Source organism: Eumetopias jubatus, unplaced genomic scaffold (assembly GCF_037043125.1).
Source record: "Eumetopias jubatus isolate StellerSeaLion01/CBP00866 unplaced genomic scaffold, mEumJub1_p1.0 scaffold_9, whole genome shotgun sequence".
Lineage (NCBI taxonomy): Eukaryota > Metazoa > Chordata > Mammalia > Carnivora > Otariidae > Eumetopias > Eumetopias jubatus.
In genome coordinates, this window is record NW_028274815.1 from 132,630,036 (window position 1) to 132,649,305 (window position 19,270).

General features: G+C 42.5%; 1 protein-coding gene across 9 annotated transcripts in view; it reads right to left on the bottom strand.

Moving 5' to 3' along the window:
* Nucleotides 1-19,270, bottom strand: part of BCAS1 (brain enriched myelin associated protein 1) — an 82,334-nt gene that overhangs the window by 30,440 nt on the left and 32,624 nt on the right. For 6 of the 9 annotated variants that reach the window (XM_088026287.1, XM_028125263.2, XM_028125260.2 and 3 more), the window contains exons 4-6: nucleotides 8,820-8,978; nucleotides 7,785-7,829; nucleotides 1,046-1,222 (exon numbers count right to left, since the gene is read on the bottom strand). In XM_088026287.1, the coding sequence (XP_087882413.1) occupies nucleotides 1,046-1,222; nucleotides 7,785-7,829; nucleotides 8,820-8,978 (381 nt within the window). Of the gene's footprint in view, nucleotides 1-1,045; nucleotides 1,223-5,321; nucleotides 5,457-7,784; nucleotides 7,830-8,819; nucleotides 8,979-19,270 lie in introns of all 9 variants that reach the window. The other 3 variants (XM_088026286.1, XM_088026285.1, XM_028125257.2) reach the window with 1 other exon arrangement.

Sequence of the window (19,270 nt, forward strand, 5' to 3'; positions counted from 1 at the left end):
GGGAACTTTTCCCTACATTATATTGCTGATAAAAGGTTTTTAAAAATAAGTAATTGGTGGTTGGGAAGGAAGGAGGATTAGAACAGAATGCCAAATGACATCACCCAAAGCTCTCCTTAAGTACTGGAGTTTGTGTTCTGGGCAGAACCCAGAAGGAAGATTGCTGTACAATGGAAAGCCAACAGAAAAGAGTTCCAGAAATCCAGCTGGATTCTGGACCAAAGAATAAAACGAACACCGTAGGGGCATCTGTATTTATCACCTGCCTTGCACTGAATGCTAAGTGGCATGGCAGTTCTGATGAAATTACTAATTAGATTTTTTTTTCAGCTCTATGAATTACATTCCACTCTCTCACCCATGACGTCTTGCTCATCTTTTGGCCACATTTAAAAGAGGCAAGAGTTCTGAACACGTGTGGCAGCTGGGGTGTGCTCAGCAATGCTGATTAAGGACTAGCTCGCAGACTGACTCGGCCCCACCCACCGCACTCCCTGTGCGCCACCGTAGAAGAAAACGAGACAATGTTTTGAATGCTCCTATCACAGAGCACAGCGTGTGCTCTCACTGGTGGTGAATGGTGGACACCTTGGTTTTCCAAAAGGAGAGTGAGCCTTAGTGGTTCCTAATGACTGATTATATCTTGCTGGGGAAAGAGAGAGGAAGCCCAGAGGTGGTTCAGCTCACTGGAAGAGACAGTACTCAGAGGAATCCAGGAGGAAGCCAGAGTACTAAGCCATTTTGGAAAAGAAAATGAAATCACGAAATACCACAACTGTTTGTCATGAGCCGGAGAAACTCCAAGAATGAAAAAAATCAACTTGTTTATTTCCTTTTCTTTCCCATGAAACACATACTTCTAACACCATAGGCACTGCATTCTTCCCAGGAGTAAATTATAAGTCTTCAACTCAATGGATAGTTGAGTCATTTCGGGGAAGAAAAATAAACTGTACTTGGTGAGCACATGGATTAGCCCAATTGAAATAATTTCTCCAGTCACCCTAGCTCCAACTACTCTGCAAGTCTTGAAAATAGGACTTACCTTTTTCCAGAACAGTTTGCCCAGAGGCAGAGAGGTGGGTCCCCCCTTTTCCTTGGCAGCTTCCTTTGTAGTGTTGGTGGATGTAGGGTTCTTGGCCTCCCCTCTGCTCTCCTGGGATATAAAGTTCGCTTTGTCTGACTTGACATCAGATGAAGTGGCTGGCGACTTTTCGGCACCCTTTAGAGTTTAAAAAAAATTACAATGACCTCAGGATTTCAAAAGTGAAAGATCTCTTTTTTTTAATAAGCATAGGCTGGGGTTACGTATGTTAATTTTCTTTTTTATAATTTTCTGTGGTTGCAAAGATTCTATGTGAATGTGGATTTGTGTTAAAATTTTGGAAAAGTCAAGATAGTTTCCTTTTGCAAAAGAATATATATTATGTTCATGTAAGTCATTAGGAATGAAGGTGCTGGTAAGAGGCACTTGCCTGTGAGAAACATTAGTTTGTGTTGAGGCCATTGGTCTTCAAATGGTTTTGATGATGTTCCCGTCAGTAAAAACAGTTTGAGCATGCACCTCTGATACATGCAGGTTTGCTTATATCATACACGTGTACTATTTTACTAATCCAAATGTGAAATTAAAGGGGTTAAAATAAATATAAGGGACATCGTTTCCAACTTTTAACTTTGATTTAATAATCACAATCAAAGATACCAGTGCCAGGCACTGTTCTAAACAATTGGATGTTCTAACAAGAGTTCTATGAGGGAGGAAGTGATTATTATGTTGATTCTACAGAGAAGGAAATTTTGGTCCCCGGTGGTCAAAAAAACTTTCCCATGACTACACTAATAAAGGGGCAGAGTTGACATCAAAATCCGGGGAATCTGATACCCAAACCCAAGCTCTTACCCCCTCCTCTATACTACACCACCTCCGACAAACCAAGGTCTCCCCACTCCTTGTGCTATTGTATCCAACCAGGGAGAAAATATCTAAAAAAGCTTCACATTGGGAAGGTGATAATGACAAAATGCCTGAGAAACCCATCTACACTCATCAGTTTCATTGGGAAATGGGCAGTCCTCTTCTCTTTGTGCTGGGAAAATACCCAGAGACTCTTGAAAACCATTACAAGGAGATAACTCTATTATATATAGAATACTATAACTGTAATATATTGGTGAATTGTTTGTTGACTATACATCTCCCTGCCCAGACCACGAGCTTTGAGAGGAAGAGCCATTGCCTTGGATGCCATTACATCCGTAGCTCCCATCAGGCCCAGTGTCTGCCACGAAATAGGCATTAAATAAATAACTAAATAATTGTATAGAAAGGACCAGAGAGAAATGCCTACACAGGAACCTACTGTTATGTTTCTGCCCACCCTCCCCCTCCTAAGTGGGCTATAGAGCCACAGACCACCCACAGTCTTTTCTCCCTGCCCATCCATCTCTTTACTCCCCAAAGTGCCCCAGATGGTGTTCTGCCAGCATCAACTGAATATTAATACTCTTTGTCTGCATTATGGAAGAGATTACAACGACTCTGTATTTTTTGGAGTCAGCCTCACAGGGTTCCCAGATTTAGCCAATATTCTCAATAATAAGAATATAAGATACCCTGTTAATTCGAATTTCAGATCAACGAAGAATAATTTCTCAGCCTAAGAATGTATATCCCCAGAACTGCCTGCGGCATATTTATATTTATACTAAACAATTATTTGCTGTTTATCTGAAATTTGAATTTAACTGAGTGTTTGTATTTTATCTGGCAACCCTACCCATGGAAATTCTAATATATTAGATTTGGAGTTTGCAGATCTAATGACTTTACCTTCTTCCCTAATAAGTGTTCATCTTGTTTCACATTTGGGCATGGGAGAGGGGAGGGGTTAGTTAGATGTAAACATTATACCAAGAAGTGGAAAACAATGAATATGAGGCAGAGCTGAGTAATCACATGAGCTGGCTACGAATATTTTAGCTGCCCTGCAGAGAGGGTGGACGTCAGGAAAACGTGAGTGGGAAGACGAGCCTTTCTGGGCATGGCAAAAAAAAAAAAAAAAAAAAAATCCTGGATCAACGCCTTGCCTGTGTGCATGTTGTCATGTTCAGTGTTTGAAGAACATGTGAAAGAGTTTGATTCTGAAGCATAGCATGTGGTTAAGCCAAGAGAAAAAGATCCCAATTCAGCAAAGGAAAGCTGACACTCCATTTATAACAAGAAGCTTATTTCACTTATCAATTCCGGGACTTCCCACTTTTTTATACTAAGAAAAAAATTTTTTTAAGAAAATTCTTTTTATAGGAAGAAAAATTGAGATACAGAGACAATGAATTTAGGAGTTGATCCCCATTGGTCGCCATTGCATTTTTTTTCTTGAATTGCAAAACCAGAAGATGATGTTTTTTTTTTTTTTTTTCCCCTGAATTTGCTTGGATTTCCTCTTTTCTGTCCAAGTTACAGCAAAATTGAGGATGAGCAGCACAGCCCCTCTACCCAGGCAACAGTCTGTTTGGTCCGTTTTAATGGCCCTATTTTCCTATCTTTTTGGATGACAGAATCATAAAGTGAAGAAAAAGGAGGTAAAAGCCAAGAAGCTCTACCAAAGTGCTGCATAAATGAGAACTGAGAACATCTGAGAATTATCTTCTTACTTTACATTAAAAGGCAAAACCTTAGAAGTCTGGAAAGGGGCACTTCTTCTTCCCAGTATTTTCTCCAAATCCTATCTTTGCCCAAAATGTAACTCAGTGGCAGGATGTGGAGGCCAGTGATCTGGGGAGACCTTGGGAATACGGAACGTGGGTGGCCCCCGTTTTGTGGAGGAAAGAGACTCTGGAGGCATGACACTTAGCTGTGCATGAAATGAATGCCATCTGAAATGCAGCTATGAGGGGGAAAGTCGTACACTTTGTAAACTTTGAAGGCCCCTGACTCACAGAAGCTCCAAGTGGGAATTCAGCTGGATTTCTCTGCACAAGGTCTATGACACTCTTCACTAGCAGTTACCAAACGGTCTCCCACATACAGTAACACCACTTTTTAATCTCCAGCCCCCGCCCCAACCAACTGCAATCTCTATCCCTCCCCCCCACCCCCCGCTGTCTTTACAAAACAAAATAAGCCTGTATGGAAATTTAAGGGTGGCTTCCTAATACAGTTTGTTTATGCAAATAAAGGTTCATCCAGGAAATCTTTTATGGAGCTTTTTATTTGCATACACAATCCTGGGGCTCTAACATCCAGCTGGGGAGGTGGTGGTGGTGGTTGTTTTTTCATAAGTCCATTCAACATAGTGGAGAGTGGTGGATATTTTACACAAATGTCCAAGCATGCTGGCCCAATTCAGGGATCTTAACTGCTGGTTTCAGACAAACACTGGTGTCTTCTTAGACGTTCAAAGACAGAAATCTCCCCAACTGACTTCTATGTTGTCCTCACTTCCCAAGGACATGGAGTAGAAATTGCTCTGCCTTCATTCATTGTTTTCTTGTACGTGCATTTTTATTGGGGTTCAGTATGAGCTTAGTTAAGACTCAGAATGGATGGAACAGACCACAGAAAGATAAAATTATTTTCTTGAGGTTAGAGGAGTATTTCCCAAAGCGTAGAAAGCATACCATTGGTATCACAGATAATTTTAGGTCATGCAGAGATAAAATGCTAAAAAACATTAAAATGGAGAAAATACCTCCCCCCCCCAACTCTCATCTAATCTTTTTAAGAACATTCGGGGGGAAAGCTTATCTGATGCTGGTACACCTTTAACATTTTTTCTATTGCTGGCAAATTGCATTTTAATAAAGCTAGAAAGGCATTAGATTCGGAGCTTGACACAAACAAGGTAGCTAGAATGCAATTTTTTCTATTAGCCATATTCATGGTTACCTCTTTGTGAAAAATGACTTGAGTTTTCCACGTATCATGTAATATAAAGTTTTCTTTAGAGATACCTTTAAATAGGAAATGAGTCCTTTTTAATATAAAAAGATCAACCAACTAATACTATATCTGACAAAAATGATGAAGATGGTATGCATACTTTTGACATTTGGGAAACACTGAGTTAGAAGGATAATTTCAGAACCCTGGTCCACACTAGGAAGAAACTAGTCAGATGTTTATGTATAATTATGGAGAAGAGAGTCATTGAAATTTGATTCAGGTCATTTTTAATTCCCTGTCGTGATTCCAACCACACAAGGCTGTCTTCCCTGAAGCAGAGCTGAGGGGACCCAGGACAGCCACGTGTACACGTGGTGAAGACCAGGGTTCTCTTTTTTTTCTTTCTTTCTTTCTAATTTAACAAGATACAGACCTTATGCCTAAAGAATTTTCTAAATGCGAATCCTAGCCTGGGGTTATGCAGGTGCTTTTTCTTGGTGCCTTTAGCTTGGTTCTCACAGGTCTTCTGTCCAGCTTGGCCATCACAGACACTTTCTGCTCTGGATGCCTTTTGGGCAATAGCAGTCATAGCTTAGAACTTTGTTTTTAAACAAAATCCTTTCCCCCCCGCCCTGTCGTTCTTAAGTGCATTGAAACACTTTGACATTAACTGCTGGTATATCACCCCCATCCCCCAACCACAACATTCACATCATGTGAATGTTTCTCTTTTTTAAACTCTCAGAGACAATTTGCGACATAGTAGATTCCCAGTCTATTTTGAGTACATGTCGATTTTCAACAGGGCGACCTATTTAAATGACCCAGATTAACCCAAATCCATTTGCTAAAGACAATGACAGGACATTGAAGCTCCGTCTATATGATATAAAATATTCAGATTAAAAAAAAAGAAGATAACACAGCCCCTACTTGATCGTTTTAAAGATCTAAACACTCTTGTCTCATGGGAAAGGAAAAGATACATGAAAACAATTTATTTTTGCATCCTGGAGTCAAGACAAGCACTGCCTGGAGGGCTTTCTTTCTCCAACCCATTTTTTATTCAGTATTAGAAACTTCAGGGAAGCAGTATCTGCAAAAATTTCAGCTGACTTCTAGGTGGGCAGATCTCCCAGGCAAGAGAAGTGTCTACTGTGCGCCCGTCCACTGAGCCAAAGTTGGGGGAGATTGGAACTGCAACAGCCCAGCAACAACCATTCAGAACTGTCAACTCAAGTTACAAATGGCGGGGGATTTTGCGTGGAGTGTGGAGTGTGCTCAAAACTGTCCAGGCCAAATGGGAAGATGGACAAACCGTGTAAATGTTTCAAAAGCCAGAATCCAAGAACTTTGGTTGAAAGGATGTTAAAAACACAGGTTTGTGGAAGGAGGTCCGTTTGTGTCGTAGGTGACCTACATTCACAAAACCCTTTTCTGAGGCTCAGCTCCACTAGCAGTGACCCTGACCTCTCTGGGCAGGGTGGGGAGATTTTATCAGCTAGGTACGTGCAGCTGGCGCCTCGGTGCATGAGCAGCTGAAGAGAATGAGCGCATCAGGTCACTTGGGAAGCCACACAACACACCCACATACCCCACTGCTTATAGCCTATTGTGCTGTGTGACTTCAAACAATGCAAGACACAGAATCAAAAGAGAAACATTTGGACCCAACTATTCATTGAACTTGACCTTAGCTGCCTTATAGCAGATGACTAATTTTATAGGAAAATGCATGTAGATACCTCAGATAAATATTTGTTTCTAATGGAAGAAGGACATTCTAGAAGAAGCAATCGATAACTACAAATGTCATCATGGCCTTCAATACATCTTGCAGTGATTATGGAAATAGCGATCAAGAGTTCCACGGTTTACCAGGCACTGTCACACCTTCCTTCAAGGCCGGGGTGGTGGGACAGAATTTTTATTGTGCCGACTTTACAGATGTTGAGATTTGGATTCAGATAGGTTTGGATCATGTCACATAGCTACCACAAAGCAGGCCTGGAGCTCAAACTCAGGTCTTGAGACAAATTCTAGGATTCTTTTCCCAACCTGGCCCCTTCGAATATTGGTAACAGATGTATTGGGCTGGCCAAGCCATTTATTGGGTCCCAGTGTCTTTCAAAGCACTCTCAGTTATCAAAAGAAGGACGCAAGACACTTATCTGTCACCAAGTTCAACTTTCCTCACGATTCCCGTGAAAGTTAAACCATGTGTTCCATTAGGGATAATCAGTTCTGTCAAGTGTAAAGGAAAACATCTCTAGAAAGTAGTTGTTCCAAATAAAATTTATTCTGAGGGGAATTGGTTGGATCTCTAGGATGACAGTGAAAAAATTTAGGCTCTCTAGGGCATCCTAACTCTAAACATTCCTTCCCTTGGCAAGCGTCCAATGGTGACTATTTCATTTCACCGAACAATTGCCTTTGTGGTGGAGAATTATTTTTTCCAAATTATATGAAAAACACGGAACGTATTTTTTAAAAACCAAAAATAGAGCAGTTTACTTCTCCTTTAAATTGTGTCTCACCTCTTTCTCATTTCTAGTGGCTAATTTGTACTATATTCCTATATTCCTGGGTCTCTTCACACACAATTAAAAAGACTAACGTGATATATGGTTGTAGTATTCTGTTCTTATTTTATATAAGAAATTGGTGATTGTGAAATAGTTTATCCAGAGTTAGTAAATATTTCAAGCTTTCTACTAAAATTTTCATCAAAACACCACTGACACAAACAAAACACGTTAAAGACAATTTAACAGCACTATTAAATTGCTGCATATACACACACACATACACAATTCAAGAAACAAAGCAGCAGACACAAATCCAAATCCAATCCCATACACAAACCCCAAACATGAACGTACTTCAAACTACCTACCGTGTCTTCCAGATCTTTTTTCGTTTCAGCTTTGCTAGGTGAAACCTTAAAAGTTTAAGAAAACCAAATATTAAAAATCACAGCTAGCTCTTTAGGGTGATTTGATTTCATACAGATATCTTTTTTGGGGGGGGTAGTGCAGTTCACTCTGCAGGTAAAGAATGTAATGAGAAGTCCTTTTCAGTACAAAGGCATTCTACCAAGTTCAGTAGAAAGCCACGGTCTTCTGGATAATTTCTAGGTATAAAAGAGTTTAAAATATTAATGTTTTACAATGAAATACATCAGACCTAATACATTCACTAAGAGCCTGACCACCCTCAAAATTGTCTCTTGGAAGGACACAGACTTTCCATCACTCCTACCACTAATCCAAACAAACACCCCTTTGGTGTTTGTGGCACATTCTGTTGACTTGTTTTTACCTTTTGAGGCTAGTCTTGGGCTTTGGAAAGAACCCAAACACACTTGGAGCTGTCTGTCTGATTATGCATTCATTGATTCATTGATTGATTCATTCATTCAGCCCTCTCACAGGTCTGGCATGGGCCAGGCTGTGACTGCCTTGAGGAGTCAGAGACAAGCAAGCATTATAGGACTTGGTCCCTGCCTCTATGCCATCAACATAGTAGATTTTGATGTAACAAGATAGGAAGAGATTTCTTCAGTTTTATTTGCCATCTGAAGGCAAAACTGCTTTGATAGGTCAACAACTCAAGGAGCTTTTTTCCAATTATGTTTATGATCAATGACCATTAGACATGGGACTTCAGGAGAGTGGCATCTCAACACAGCTCATGTCACACAGTCGGGGCACCTGATGTTCATACCATGGCTCCCAGCTCTGGGGGCTCCCTCACTGAACGCTCGATGTGACACAATTCCCTTGCAAAGCACATCTCTTCCCTTTCTCCAGTGTTCCAGCTGCACCATCATGATCCCCCAGCCAGCACAATAACAAATATATATTATTCGCAGAATTAACACAACTTTTGAGCAACAGGAAAGAGGAAAGAAGGGGCAACAACCACTCACCAGAGTTTTAAAGAAGCTCATGATGGAATTATTATTCTCGGTTGTATTTGTGGTCTGGGGGTCCTCCTTTGCAGTCTCCAGCTCTTCCGGGTCCTCGGGGACAGAGCACCTCACAGTGGGGATCTTGTGTCCTTCTCTCCCCTTGCTGTCCACTATGTTCTAGGTGTAAAACAGAGTTTTCACTGTCGCCACTGGTCGAATGTGGACTCTCACAGTAATAACTTTTGCTTCGCACCCCTTTCTCCCTGACCCTCTAATTCCAGCCATTCTTCCTCTGCCCACGGGTGTGCAGAACAATCAGGAGCTTATGAGAGTCACTCTTCCTTCCCCTCCTCTGCTTTCTAACATATTCAGCATTTGCAGTCAGTTGGAGGGACATTGTTTGGAGCCAGAGGGTAACAAACATAGCAGTGCACATTGCCTCCCAAACAAAACCCCTTTTCTCCCAATTCTACAAGGAGGTTGTGTATGATGCCAATATTTCCCAACTTTATGGTCACCTAGTCTAATGATCTGCACATTATCCTCAGAGATGCCTCCATTTGACTTCCCACAATCCCCACAGTGAGAACCATATCAACTTTTTTTTTAAAGACTTTATTTATTTATTTGACAGAGAGAGAGTTAGCAAGAGCAGGAGCACAAGCAGGGGGAGTGGGAGAGGGAGAAGCAGGCCTCCCGCTGAGCAGGGAGCCCGATGCGGGGCTCGATCCCAGGACCCCGGGATCATGACCTGAACTGAAGGCAGACGCCTAACGACTGAGCCACCCAGGCATGCCCCTCATATCAACTTTTTTAAAAGCACTCTTTTTGAAGAGTTATTTACCCATTTTAAAGAGAGAGAGAGCACAAGCAGGGGGGGAGGAGCAGAAGGAGAGGGAGAGAGAGAATCCTCAAGCAGACTGCGCGCTGAGCGTGGAGCCCGATGTGGGGCTTGATCTCACCACCCCGAGATCGTGACCTGAGCTGAAATCAAGAGTCAGATGCTCAACTGACTGAGCCACTCCAGGTGTCCTAAAAGTATGATGTTTTAAAATTAATAACTCCGTTTCGGGGATCTGGGAGCTTATTGGTGCAAGGGATGTGATACAGGGACTGATGTTCTCCTCTAACTCACGCAGGAGGGTAGGAAGCATTCCAAACCCGTACTCCTTTCCCCATGTCTGTGCCCGTGACCCTGGGCTAAGCCAGGTTACTGCAAACCCATCCATTCGTCACTGACGTCTTTCTGGGTCTTGCCATCCACAGCGTCTATGTAGTCCTTTCTCTGAGTTTCTATACCTCTGTTCTCCTCGGCACGCACTTGGCACGTAGGTTATGTACACAAGACTAGCCTAACACCAGAGGCCAGGCCAGAATAGTCTGCATTAAAAATGGGGCTTTTGTGGAAGGGCTATAAAAATACAAAAACACATTTTGATGAATATTTGAAACGGTAATAATGATACATGTACCCCGCAGGGTTCCCTCAGCCCCGGCACTCTTTCCAAATGGAGAGGCGCTTCTTGCAAAATGCCTCATAAAAAGATCTGGAACTCCGTAAAATTAAAAGCAGCTAAAAGCCATGGCCTTAACAAACTTGTTAGGTTTTCTAGCTAATTCCAGGCAAAACCTGTTTTGTGTTGGAAGAGAGGCTCCTTTAAAAAAAACAGGTTCTCAGGGCGCCTGGATGGCTCAGTCGGTGAAGCATCTGCCCTCAGCTCAGGTGATGATCTCAGGGTCCTGGGTTCGAGCCCCGCATTGGGCTCCCTGCTCAGCAGGGCGTCTGCTTCTCCCTCTCCCTCTGCCCCTCCCTCCCGCTCATGCACACACACACACACACACATTCTCTCTCTCTCTCTCTCTGTCAAAAATAAATAAAATCTTAAAAAAAATAAAAACAGACTCTAATATGCATTGAACTTTTTTTAAAATTCAAGATACAATTCAGATCCACGTTGTTAAGGCAGAAGGACGGCTGAAAATTCTGTTTATAGCAACTGAGTGCTGGTGTACCCACAGGTGCGTGTATATACACACAAATTTATTGTTCCAATGTGCTTTAGAAAAATATTCCCAACATCAAACCTATGGCACAATGGATATTTTTGCTTAGGTGAAGCTGAGTACAAAGAACATTTGAAATAAAATTTGAAATAAAAAAATACTACATAAATAATCAAACCAGTGTTTTGGAAAATGAGCCATTATGAAAGTGGTATAAGGAATAAGTCTAACTGAGAAATGCCCCACTGGGTCTGACTTATGGTGTGGCCTAGGACAAAGTCATTTCCATTCACTCATTTCCTCATCTGTGCTCGGTAGCTAAGGGGGAAACTTGAACTAGGGCCCAAACTGCAGAGAGACCACAAGGTATCAGCCCGGGCTCTGGGGCCAGTAGCCCAGACTTTACTCCCTGCTCCACCAACCATACCTGTGCAGTCCTGGGCATGTTCCCTAACATCCGTGCGTCCATGCACCGGTGGGCTCATCTACAGAAGGAGCATAATGAGTAGCACCTGCCCCTTAGAGTCGTGGGGGGAGTAAATGGGAGAGTCCACTTACAGGACGCAGGGCAAGGCATAGCACCTGGTAAGCATTCAGTGAATGTCAGCCATTCCACAAGGCCTTCCTATTGCTGCCGGTCTATAGTGGACAAAGGCTGGGAGAGAGGACCATCCTCTGAGTAAGAGACAAGTGAGCCCCTCTGGCCCACAGACGTTTAGTTGGACCGCATATTAGAACCACCTGGGCAGTGTTTAAGCCAATGCCCCTGCCCAGACCCCACTCAGACCAATGAAACGAGAATTTCTGGAGGTCTGCAGAATCCCGGGGGGATTCCAATGTGCCCTGGGGCTGAGTACAACTGGAGTTAAGGGAAGGGAAGGCCCGAGGATGAAGCCGTGTTTGCCCTTGGCCATGGAGCCTGTCACAGGGAGATGGGTGGAGGTAGGGGAGGGATTTTAGCCGGAGATAAGAGCATGAAAAATGTAGAGAAGATGAGGAGGGAATAGGGCTGGGGAAGGTTTGCGGTGAGGTTATTCAGTTCCACTAAGGTGGAGGGGGTATGACAGGGTGTTTAGGGAAACGCCACCCTGCGCCGGACTGAGGACGTGCTGAGTGCCAACTTAAGGAGTCGGTGCTGTGGAAGTTTTCTGGGCTGGAGCAGCCTTGCTGTCCCTCACCACGAGGGTGGGGTACAGGAGAACGAGCCCCCAAAGCAGCAGAAAGTAGAGAGTTCCCTCAGGGAAATTTAAGGCAGAGAAGGCCCCATCTCTGCCCCAGAGAGAGTCGTCTGTGGTTGCCTACAACACAAAGAAATGCAGTGAGTCAAGAGAGGACAATAGCACCAAAAGGCAAAAAGACTAGAGCTCTTTTCTCTCGATCCCTCCTCCCTGAACGCACACGCCTGATGGCAGAGGAGAAGAAGTAAAAGAGTAAATCCTACCCCCTCCAGATGGTAAGTCCAAGGTCCTGTCAGAGCTTGATTCCAGAAAAAACTGGGATGAATGTAAAAATGGATACGAGATGGAAGTTTTTATTTTTTTAAAAGATTTTATTTACTTGTCAGAGAAAGAGAGAGAGAGCCAGAGCACAAGCAAGGGGAGAGGCAGGCAGAGGGAGAGGGAGAAGCAGACTCCCCGCTGAGCAGGGAGCCCGATGCGGGGCTCGATCCCAGGACCCTGGGATCATGACCTGAGCTGAAGGCAGCTGCTTAACCCACTGAGCCACCCAGGTGTCCCGAGATGGAAGTTTTTAAACTGGACTGGACTTTTGAATCCCTGCAAGGTTTGGGATCTGCCTGTGATAGCATAAGAATTAGGAAAGAAGCTGTTTATCAAGTGTCTACCAGGCGTGTCACATGGCCACCGTCAGTGTGCATAAAGAGGCGAATGAGACGCACGCAGCCCTGTCCTCAGTCAGCTGACATTCGAGCAGGGGAGCAAGGAAAAACCAAGCAAAGATACAGATGAACCAATAACTGTAACTTATGCCTCAAGCTGTGAAGATTGCAAGAGAAAAAATGAAGATGAGGGCACAGAGGGTGAATTAGACAATGGGTGAAGTCCTCCAAAACGGATGTGTGGGGGCAGGGGAGGCATCTATTCCGGAAGGCCCCTGGTGTCCAGGCTGGGTCAGCTGCTCTGAGTCCCTCTGGCCCCACAGCCCATGGGCTCCCAGCGCTCCTCAGAGTGAGCGGAAGGGCCGGATTCTACGCCACCACCAGCTCCCGGATGGGTGTTTCCGGCAGGCAGCAACAGGCAATGATTCTTCTCTGAGAGCCCAGGCTAGACACACAGGGAACATTTACTGAACTTCCTGGAAATAAAATGGAACACGGTGGAGTCAGCGGAAGGGGGGATGAATTGGTAGACGGTCAGGTGGTCCCCGTGGGTCTAGGTGGCCGGCAGGGAAAACTTGACACAATGGCTCTCCTCTGAAGAAGGCGGGTAACCGTCAGTACCTCTTTACCCAACATAAAGCACTCTGGACGGAGGACACACGGTTGGAGAACTCTCTCCTCTGCCCTGTGGCATTTTCTCTTGATGTCTCTGAAGACGCTCACCTCTGCCTCCCTAATTTCTCAGGTGCAGCAGGGTCTCGAGTCTTGGACAGCAACTGAGGGTAAGCGCCTCCTGTTCAATGCAAGGAGGTGGTGGGTCTGCCTGGGGATCCCCCCAGTGAGAGCTTTATGGCCTTTCACATTGAAATCCTCAGCTTGAACTTGAGCCCTTTCCTTGAAATGTTTTTTTTTTTTTCTTCTTAGACTGGCTTTTAGAGAGAACATGACTTCTGCTTCCAGAAAGATGGAGAATATGAACGTTTCCTTCTCCTCCCAGTAAGCACAGCGGGAAGTCCCTGGTTTCTCTCTGCCAGACGGAGAGGAGAAGACAGACCAGCTAGGGAATGGAGGAACCACAGAGTGTGGAGTGCCCTGGGGTTTCTTTTTGCCTCATAGATCCTAGACTTGGAAATGGGGGAGGCAGCAACCTGCAAATACCAAAAAAATGACCAAAAAAATGCTGGTAAGGAGGCAGAAAAACTAGATCGCTCACACACTGCTTGCGGGTGGGCAGGTGCAACGGCACAGCCTGTGTAGAAAAGAGTTTGCCAGTTTCTTGACAAACTAAATACACAACCACAATACAACCCAGCAATTGCGTTCCTCGGCTTTTTCTCCACCGGTGAAATGAAGACATATATTCACACAAAAACCTACACGTGGAAGTTTATAGCAACTTCGTTTGTAATAGTCCCAAAGCGGAAGCAACCGAATGTGTTTCAACGGATGAATGGCTAAACAAAATGTGGCCTCTCCGTGGCACGGAATAGTATTCAGCAATAAAAAAGGAAGGAAAGGAGCAATATGTATTGATAGACTCAATGACTTTGATGAGCCTCCAGAAAATTCTGCTGGAGGACAGAAGCCTGTCCAAAGAGTGTACATTCTATATGACTCCATTTATATACCATTGTTGAAAGGACCGAGCTATTGAAATGGAGCACAGATGGGTGGTTGTCAAGTTGGGAGAGAGGGTGGATGTGAGAGGGAAGTGGATGTGTCTAGAAGAGGGCAGCATCAGGTGGAAATGTTCTCCATGGGACTGTATCAATATCAGTATCCTGGTGGTGATATTGTATCATAGTTTTGCAAGATGTTACCACTGAGGGACCCTGGATAAAGGGATTTCTTTGTATTATCTCTTACAATCGCATGGGAATCTACAATAATTTCAAGATTAATAATTTAAAAAAGGCTGGTTCTGGAAGAGTAAGAATGAAGAATCAATAAAATGTCCAACAATTCTGGAATAGGTCAATAAATTGGCATGTGGTATTGACATGTGAGATTAACCTCTAGGCTACACTAACCTACATTTCTATGTGTAGGAATGAACACATTCCATGTGATGGAATATTTTGCAGCCATGAATTCTTTGAGGAAAAGTATAATGAGGAGAAAAAAAGTCAATGATAATAATAATCATGACCAACCTTTATGTGTCAGGCCCTGCTAAACTAGTTAAAAAGGCCTCATGTAAGTGTTACAAGGATTTCATGAGGTATGTACTATATGCAGTTTTTTTTATTGATGAATAAATTGATGCATGGAAAGGATAAATAACTTGCATATGGTCATAGAGTAGAACTGAATTTGACTCCAGGCCCAAATTATTTTGGAGGCAAAAAGTATGTATGCTCCATGCTGCCTTACCTCCACCAACTCCCTGCCTTCAGATGTTTACTCAAAACCAAGAGTTTTCCTATTTTAATTTCCTTTGCTTCTATTCCTCTCCCCTGCTATACAACACATTTTTTCCCAGAGACATAGGCGAATTTAGTGTATGATAAAGATGTCACCTCAAATCTATCCAAAGTGAAGGGCTGTTTAATCAAAGATACAGGGACAACAAGGTGGTCATCTGAAAACAAATTACCTGGTGTCCTAAGTCAACCCTATATAAGGACAGAATCCAAATGGATAAAGACGCTAGAAGAAAACATGGGAAAAATATTTATATTTTATAATTTTGGATTGAGAAGTCTTCTGTAACTGTGACTCAAAATCCAGACGCCATAAAAGGAAAGATTGAGAGAAAAAAATAAACATCCAAATGTTTGGAAACATTCCGTTGGGAGGCTGGTTTAAGAAGCAGGCACTCTTGTTCACTGCTGATTGGAATGTAAATTAGTTTAGTCCCAGTTGAGGGCAATTTGGCATTATCTACCAAAATTTTTAAGAAGAACAGACTTTTATCTAGCAATTCCCCTTCTAAGAATTGACTCTAAACTTTTAAGTCACACACGTGTGAAAAACCAAATGCATGACGTTATTTACTGCAGTGAGGCACTAGCAAATGGGCAACCAGCCCAATGTCATTGTTAGGGTCCCGGTGAACTAGATCATGGCACATCCACACAGTGGAATACTACACAAGGGTTAGAAACAAGGAAGCTATACCGATATAGAAATAGTGTTGCCTGAAAAAAAAAGCATGGAATAGACAGAGTGTATATTGTATTACCTTCTGTGTAAAAAAAAAAAGGAATAAAAATTTATGCTTGCATTTGCTTATGTATTTCCAAAGAAACCCTGGAAGGATACACTTGAAAATGCAAACAGTAATTATCTATTGGGGGTGGCATTAGTAGACAGATAGACCATTTTTAGAATTTCCTAATTTGAGCCAGGTATTACGCACAAAAATCAAAATTAAAACAAAATGTGGGCAACTCATTCCAAATTTAAAAAAAACACCCAGAGGGCGAAACTAAACACAGTTGGAAAGATGATGCCTTACATATTGAGTTATTTGTAGAACGATCTTTGTTCCTAACTACAAATATGTCTTTGCTATTCTCATCAGGCCTCCAGATCATTCTCAGCAAACAGAAACTTTAGACTGAAGCAAAAAACGCTCCCCAGGAAATATCTGGAAACTTCTTTGATACAAACAGGTGTTCGTGGTGTCAGCTTGTTTTTCATCTGAGTGGGAAAAAGCCTATTCTCCCCCCTTGCTGTTGGCTTCAAAGGGCAAACAGACAGGGACTCTAGTTAAGTGATCACAATTTGTCACGTTGAAAAATAATGCTGCCTTATCATAATTTGATTGTCTATAATAAAACCCATATGGAACTTCTGGCACCTTCCTTTAACTGTGAATTGTCAACTGGATTTCGGCCTCTTTAAGCAGGGTCTACATTGTCAAAGTGAAAACATAAACCATGAAAGCCTTGTCTGGAGCTATTAGTGATAAATGTCTCCCCCACCTAGGTTTCTTCACTGATGGCATGCCCCTGGTTTCAGTTTGAATTGTTGTACTGAGAATCAGCGCCTAGCGTACAGTTTAACACAAGAAAATTTGTCCGAAGAACACTGAATGGTACAGAAACCCATTACTCCATTCCTTTCCATCTGTGAGAAATTTGAGCCACATGCTGCCTGGGATAAAAGGGAAAGCTCTGTTTCCTCTCCCACTTGGATGCCCCAACAGCAGAAAGGACATGGTGTGCTAGGCAACAATGGTCTCCAGACTGTCACCTGCACAGAGCCATTGTCGGACTGAGGGAGAAAAATGGAATTTGGTTAATTCTTGAAGACAGAATTTATCTTCCAATTTGCCCAGAAGGGAAAGCAAATTAATAAACAAGCAGGAAGGAACTCCAAAACCAAAGTCTACTAAAAATGTTCTGGGGGAACTTCAAAATTTCATATATATATATATTTTTCTACATTACGTATAATATATTTACTTTGTTTTCCCACGAAGCTCAAAACCACCTAAGGAGAGTTTATCACTGTGACTAATTTTTATCTTCCCCACTCTTCCCGCCCAAATTCACATCAGCTGATAAAAAGGCATTCATTCACATCATTAAGCCCATGGCAAAAATAGGGAAAGAACACAGCGCCTAAGAAATGCCAATTATGAAAGGCTTCAAAGACCGCCCATCCACAACCAAATTCCTCTTTCTCATCTCCTACTGGAGATTACTACAGACCAGTTACAAGTGTATTTAAAAAGCCAGTGTTATCTGAACAGGGACTTGCCATCCTAGCTCTGAATTGCATAGTCCCGGAATTACAGTCAAGAAGAAAGTAACTTCTTGCGGAAACTTACTAGCAGCCTTACTGCAGCAACTGGGGATGCCTCAAGCCCTACAGCGCACTCTGCTGGAAGGATCCGGACATAACCTAGATTGTAGTATGTTCTTCAACTTAGCCAGGCAGTGCCCTGTGCTTGCTCCTTTTATAAAAAAGGAGAAAATATGGATGAGCAAAGAGGAAAAATGTAACCTGCACCCATTATTCCATTACTGAAAATGACTGCTATCAACAACGTGTAATTTTTCATTCCATACCCCTCTCTGGGTTCCAAAATGATGCATAGGTGTTGGCAAGTGGGCAGATAGGATTTTTACCCTAAAAGGATCCTTCCTGTTTTGAACCCTGCCCTTCTCATTTATCACTGTCTTCACAGGTCACTCATTCCATTTCTGTGTCATGCTGGCTTATGATGTCTGGTGTAAGGGTGTCCCATAAAATCAACAGAACAGCTCCCTTATTGGACCGTTTTAATTGTCCCAACTTTCCTCTTATAGACATTGCTGGAATTAAAAAAAAAAAAAAGCCTTGTGGATAAAATTTTGTCCATTTTCTCAATAAATTCCTAGGTGTCAAATTGCTCGTTCAAAAAGCACGCTGTTTGAGACTGCCAACATGCCAGGGTTGAAACAAGCTTCCTAATTAAGAAATTATCAAAGACTTCAGAGGGCAATACAAATAACCTAAAAATATTGAAACGTGAAAGCTACCTTTTCTTTGTCTTCTGGCATGTCTCCTAAGAGGGGGACTCTAAGCTGCATGAGGTCAAAAAACCTAACAGGTCTAAAAACGTTCTACTTGCCCATTTTCCCTCCTCTTTGGAAGAGAGGCAATATTGTTCATTTCATCTGCTTGTTCTAATTGAAACAGGCTCGGCTGGACCAGCTATCCAGCATGATGCTCTTTATGGTAAATCGTAAGATCACTATTGCAGACCTAACCTCAGGGTATTAAGAACTCATCTCGTAGCTCGACAGCAAAAACCTAACACAGCACCTATACGTGATAGAGCCTCATTAATCCATGGTGTTGACGGATGCAGAGATATTGTATTTATAAGATTAAATAAAGCAGTTGTTCATTGTGGTCAGAGTTGGAGGGGGAAAAGAAATCTATCAAAGAAAGCAATTCACACTTGCTTCCTATGAATAAGGTTTTCCATTTTCTCTCTCAGAACTCCTCCACTTGAGGGGTAAGTGAATTTGTCAACTTGATTTTTAATGGTAAGTGAAATGTGGATAGAGAATTAAGCAATGAAATGTGCTTTTCTTGCCTCTTTGTTTTGTTTTATTTTTGCAGCAGTCATTGCTTTGGGGCACTCTCTTAAAGTCCACTATGTAGGATATAAAATGGAAAAATACAGTTGCTGTGGGCAAAGAGTGGGTAGAGAGTGGTTCCCAGGGCAAGTCCCGTCGGGCAAAAGGGATTTATGGAAGATTCTCCTGTCCCAAGACGTGCAAGCTCCAGAGTGATTGTGGCATTTCACATTTATTAGAGGGAAAATATCCAGTTTTTTTTTTTAACAAAAGTACTTCAAAATATAAAAGCTAATGACCCACAGCCTAGAATATGTTTGTCATCTGTTTAACAAACACTTCTCAGTAGCGAGAAAACTGTTTTGCATGCTGCCAAAATTAGGCTGCAGACCTTCTAAGAATGGTTTGGCCTCGTGCAGAAAAAGAAAAAAAAAGTCCCATCCTTTTCCCTGAATTTTTAGGTGAGACCGAAATCCTTGGCCTTGCCCCCTACCCATTTAATTGTTTGCTACCTCTCCACTCTACTTTCTCTGTGTTGATGTCATTCATAGCCCTTTTTATTTATTTGTTTATTTGTTTGTTCATTTTCTTTTTCTTCTTTTTTTTAA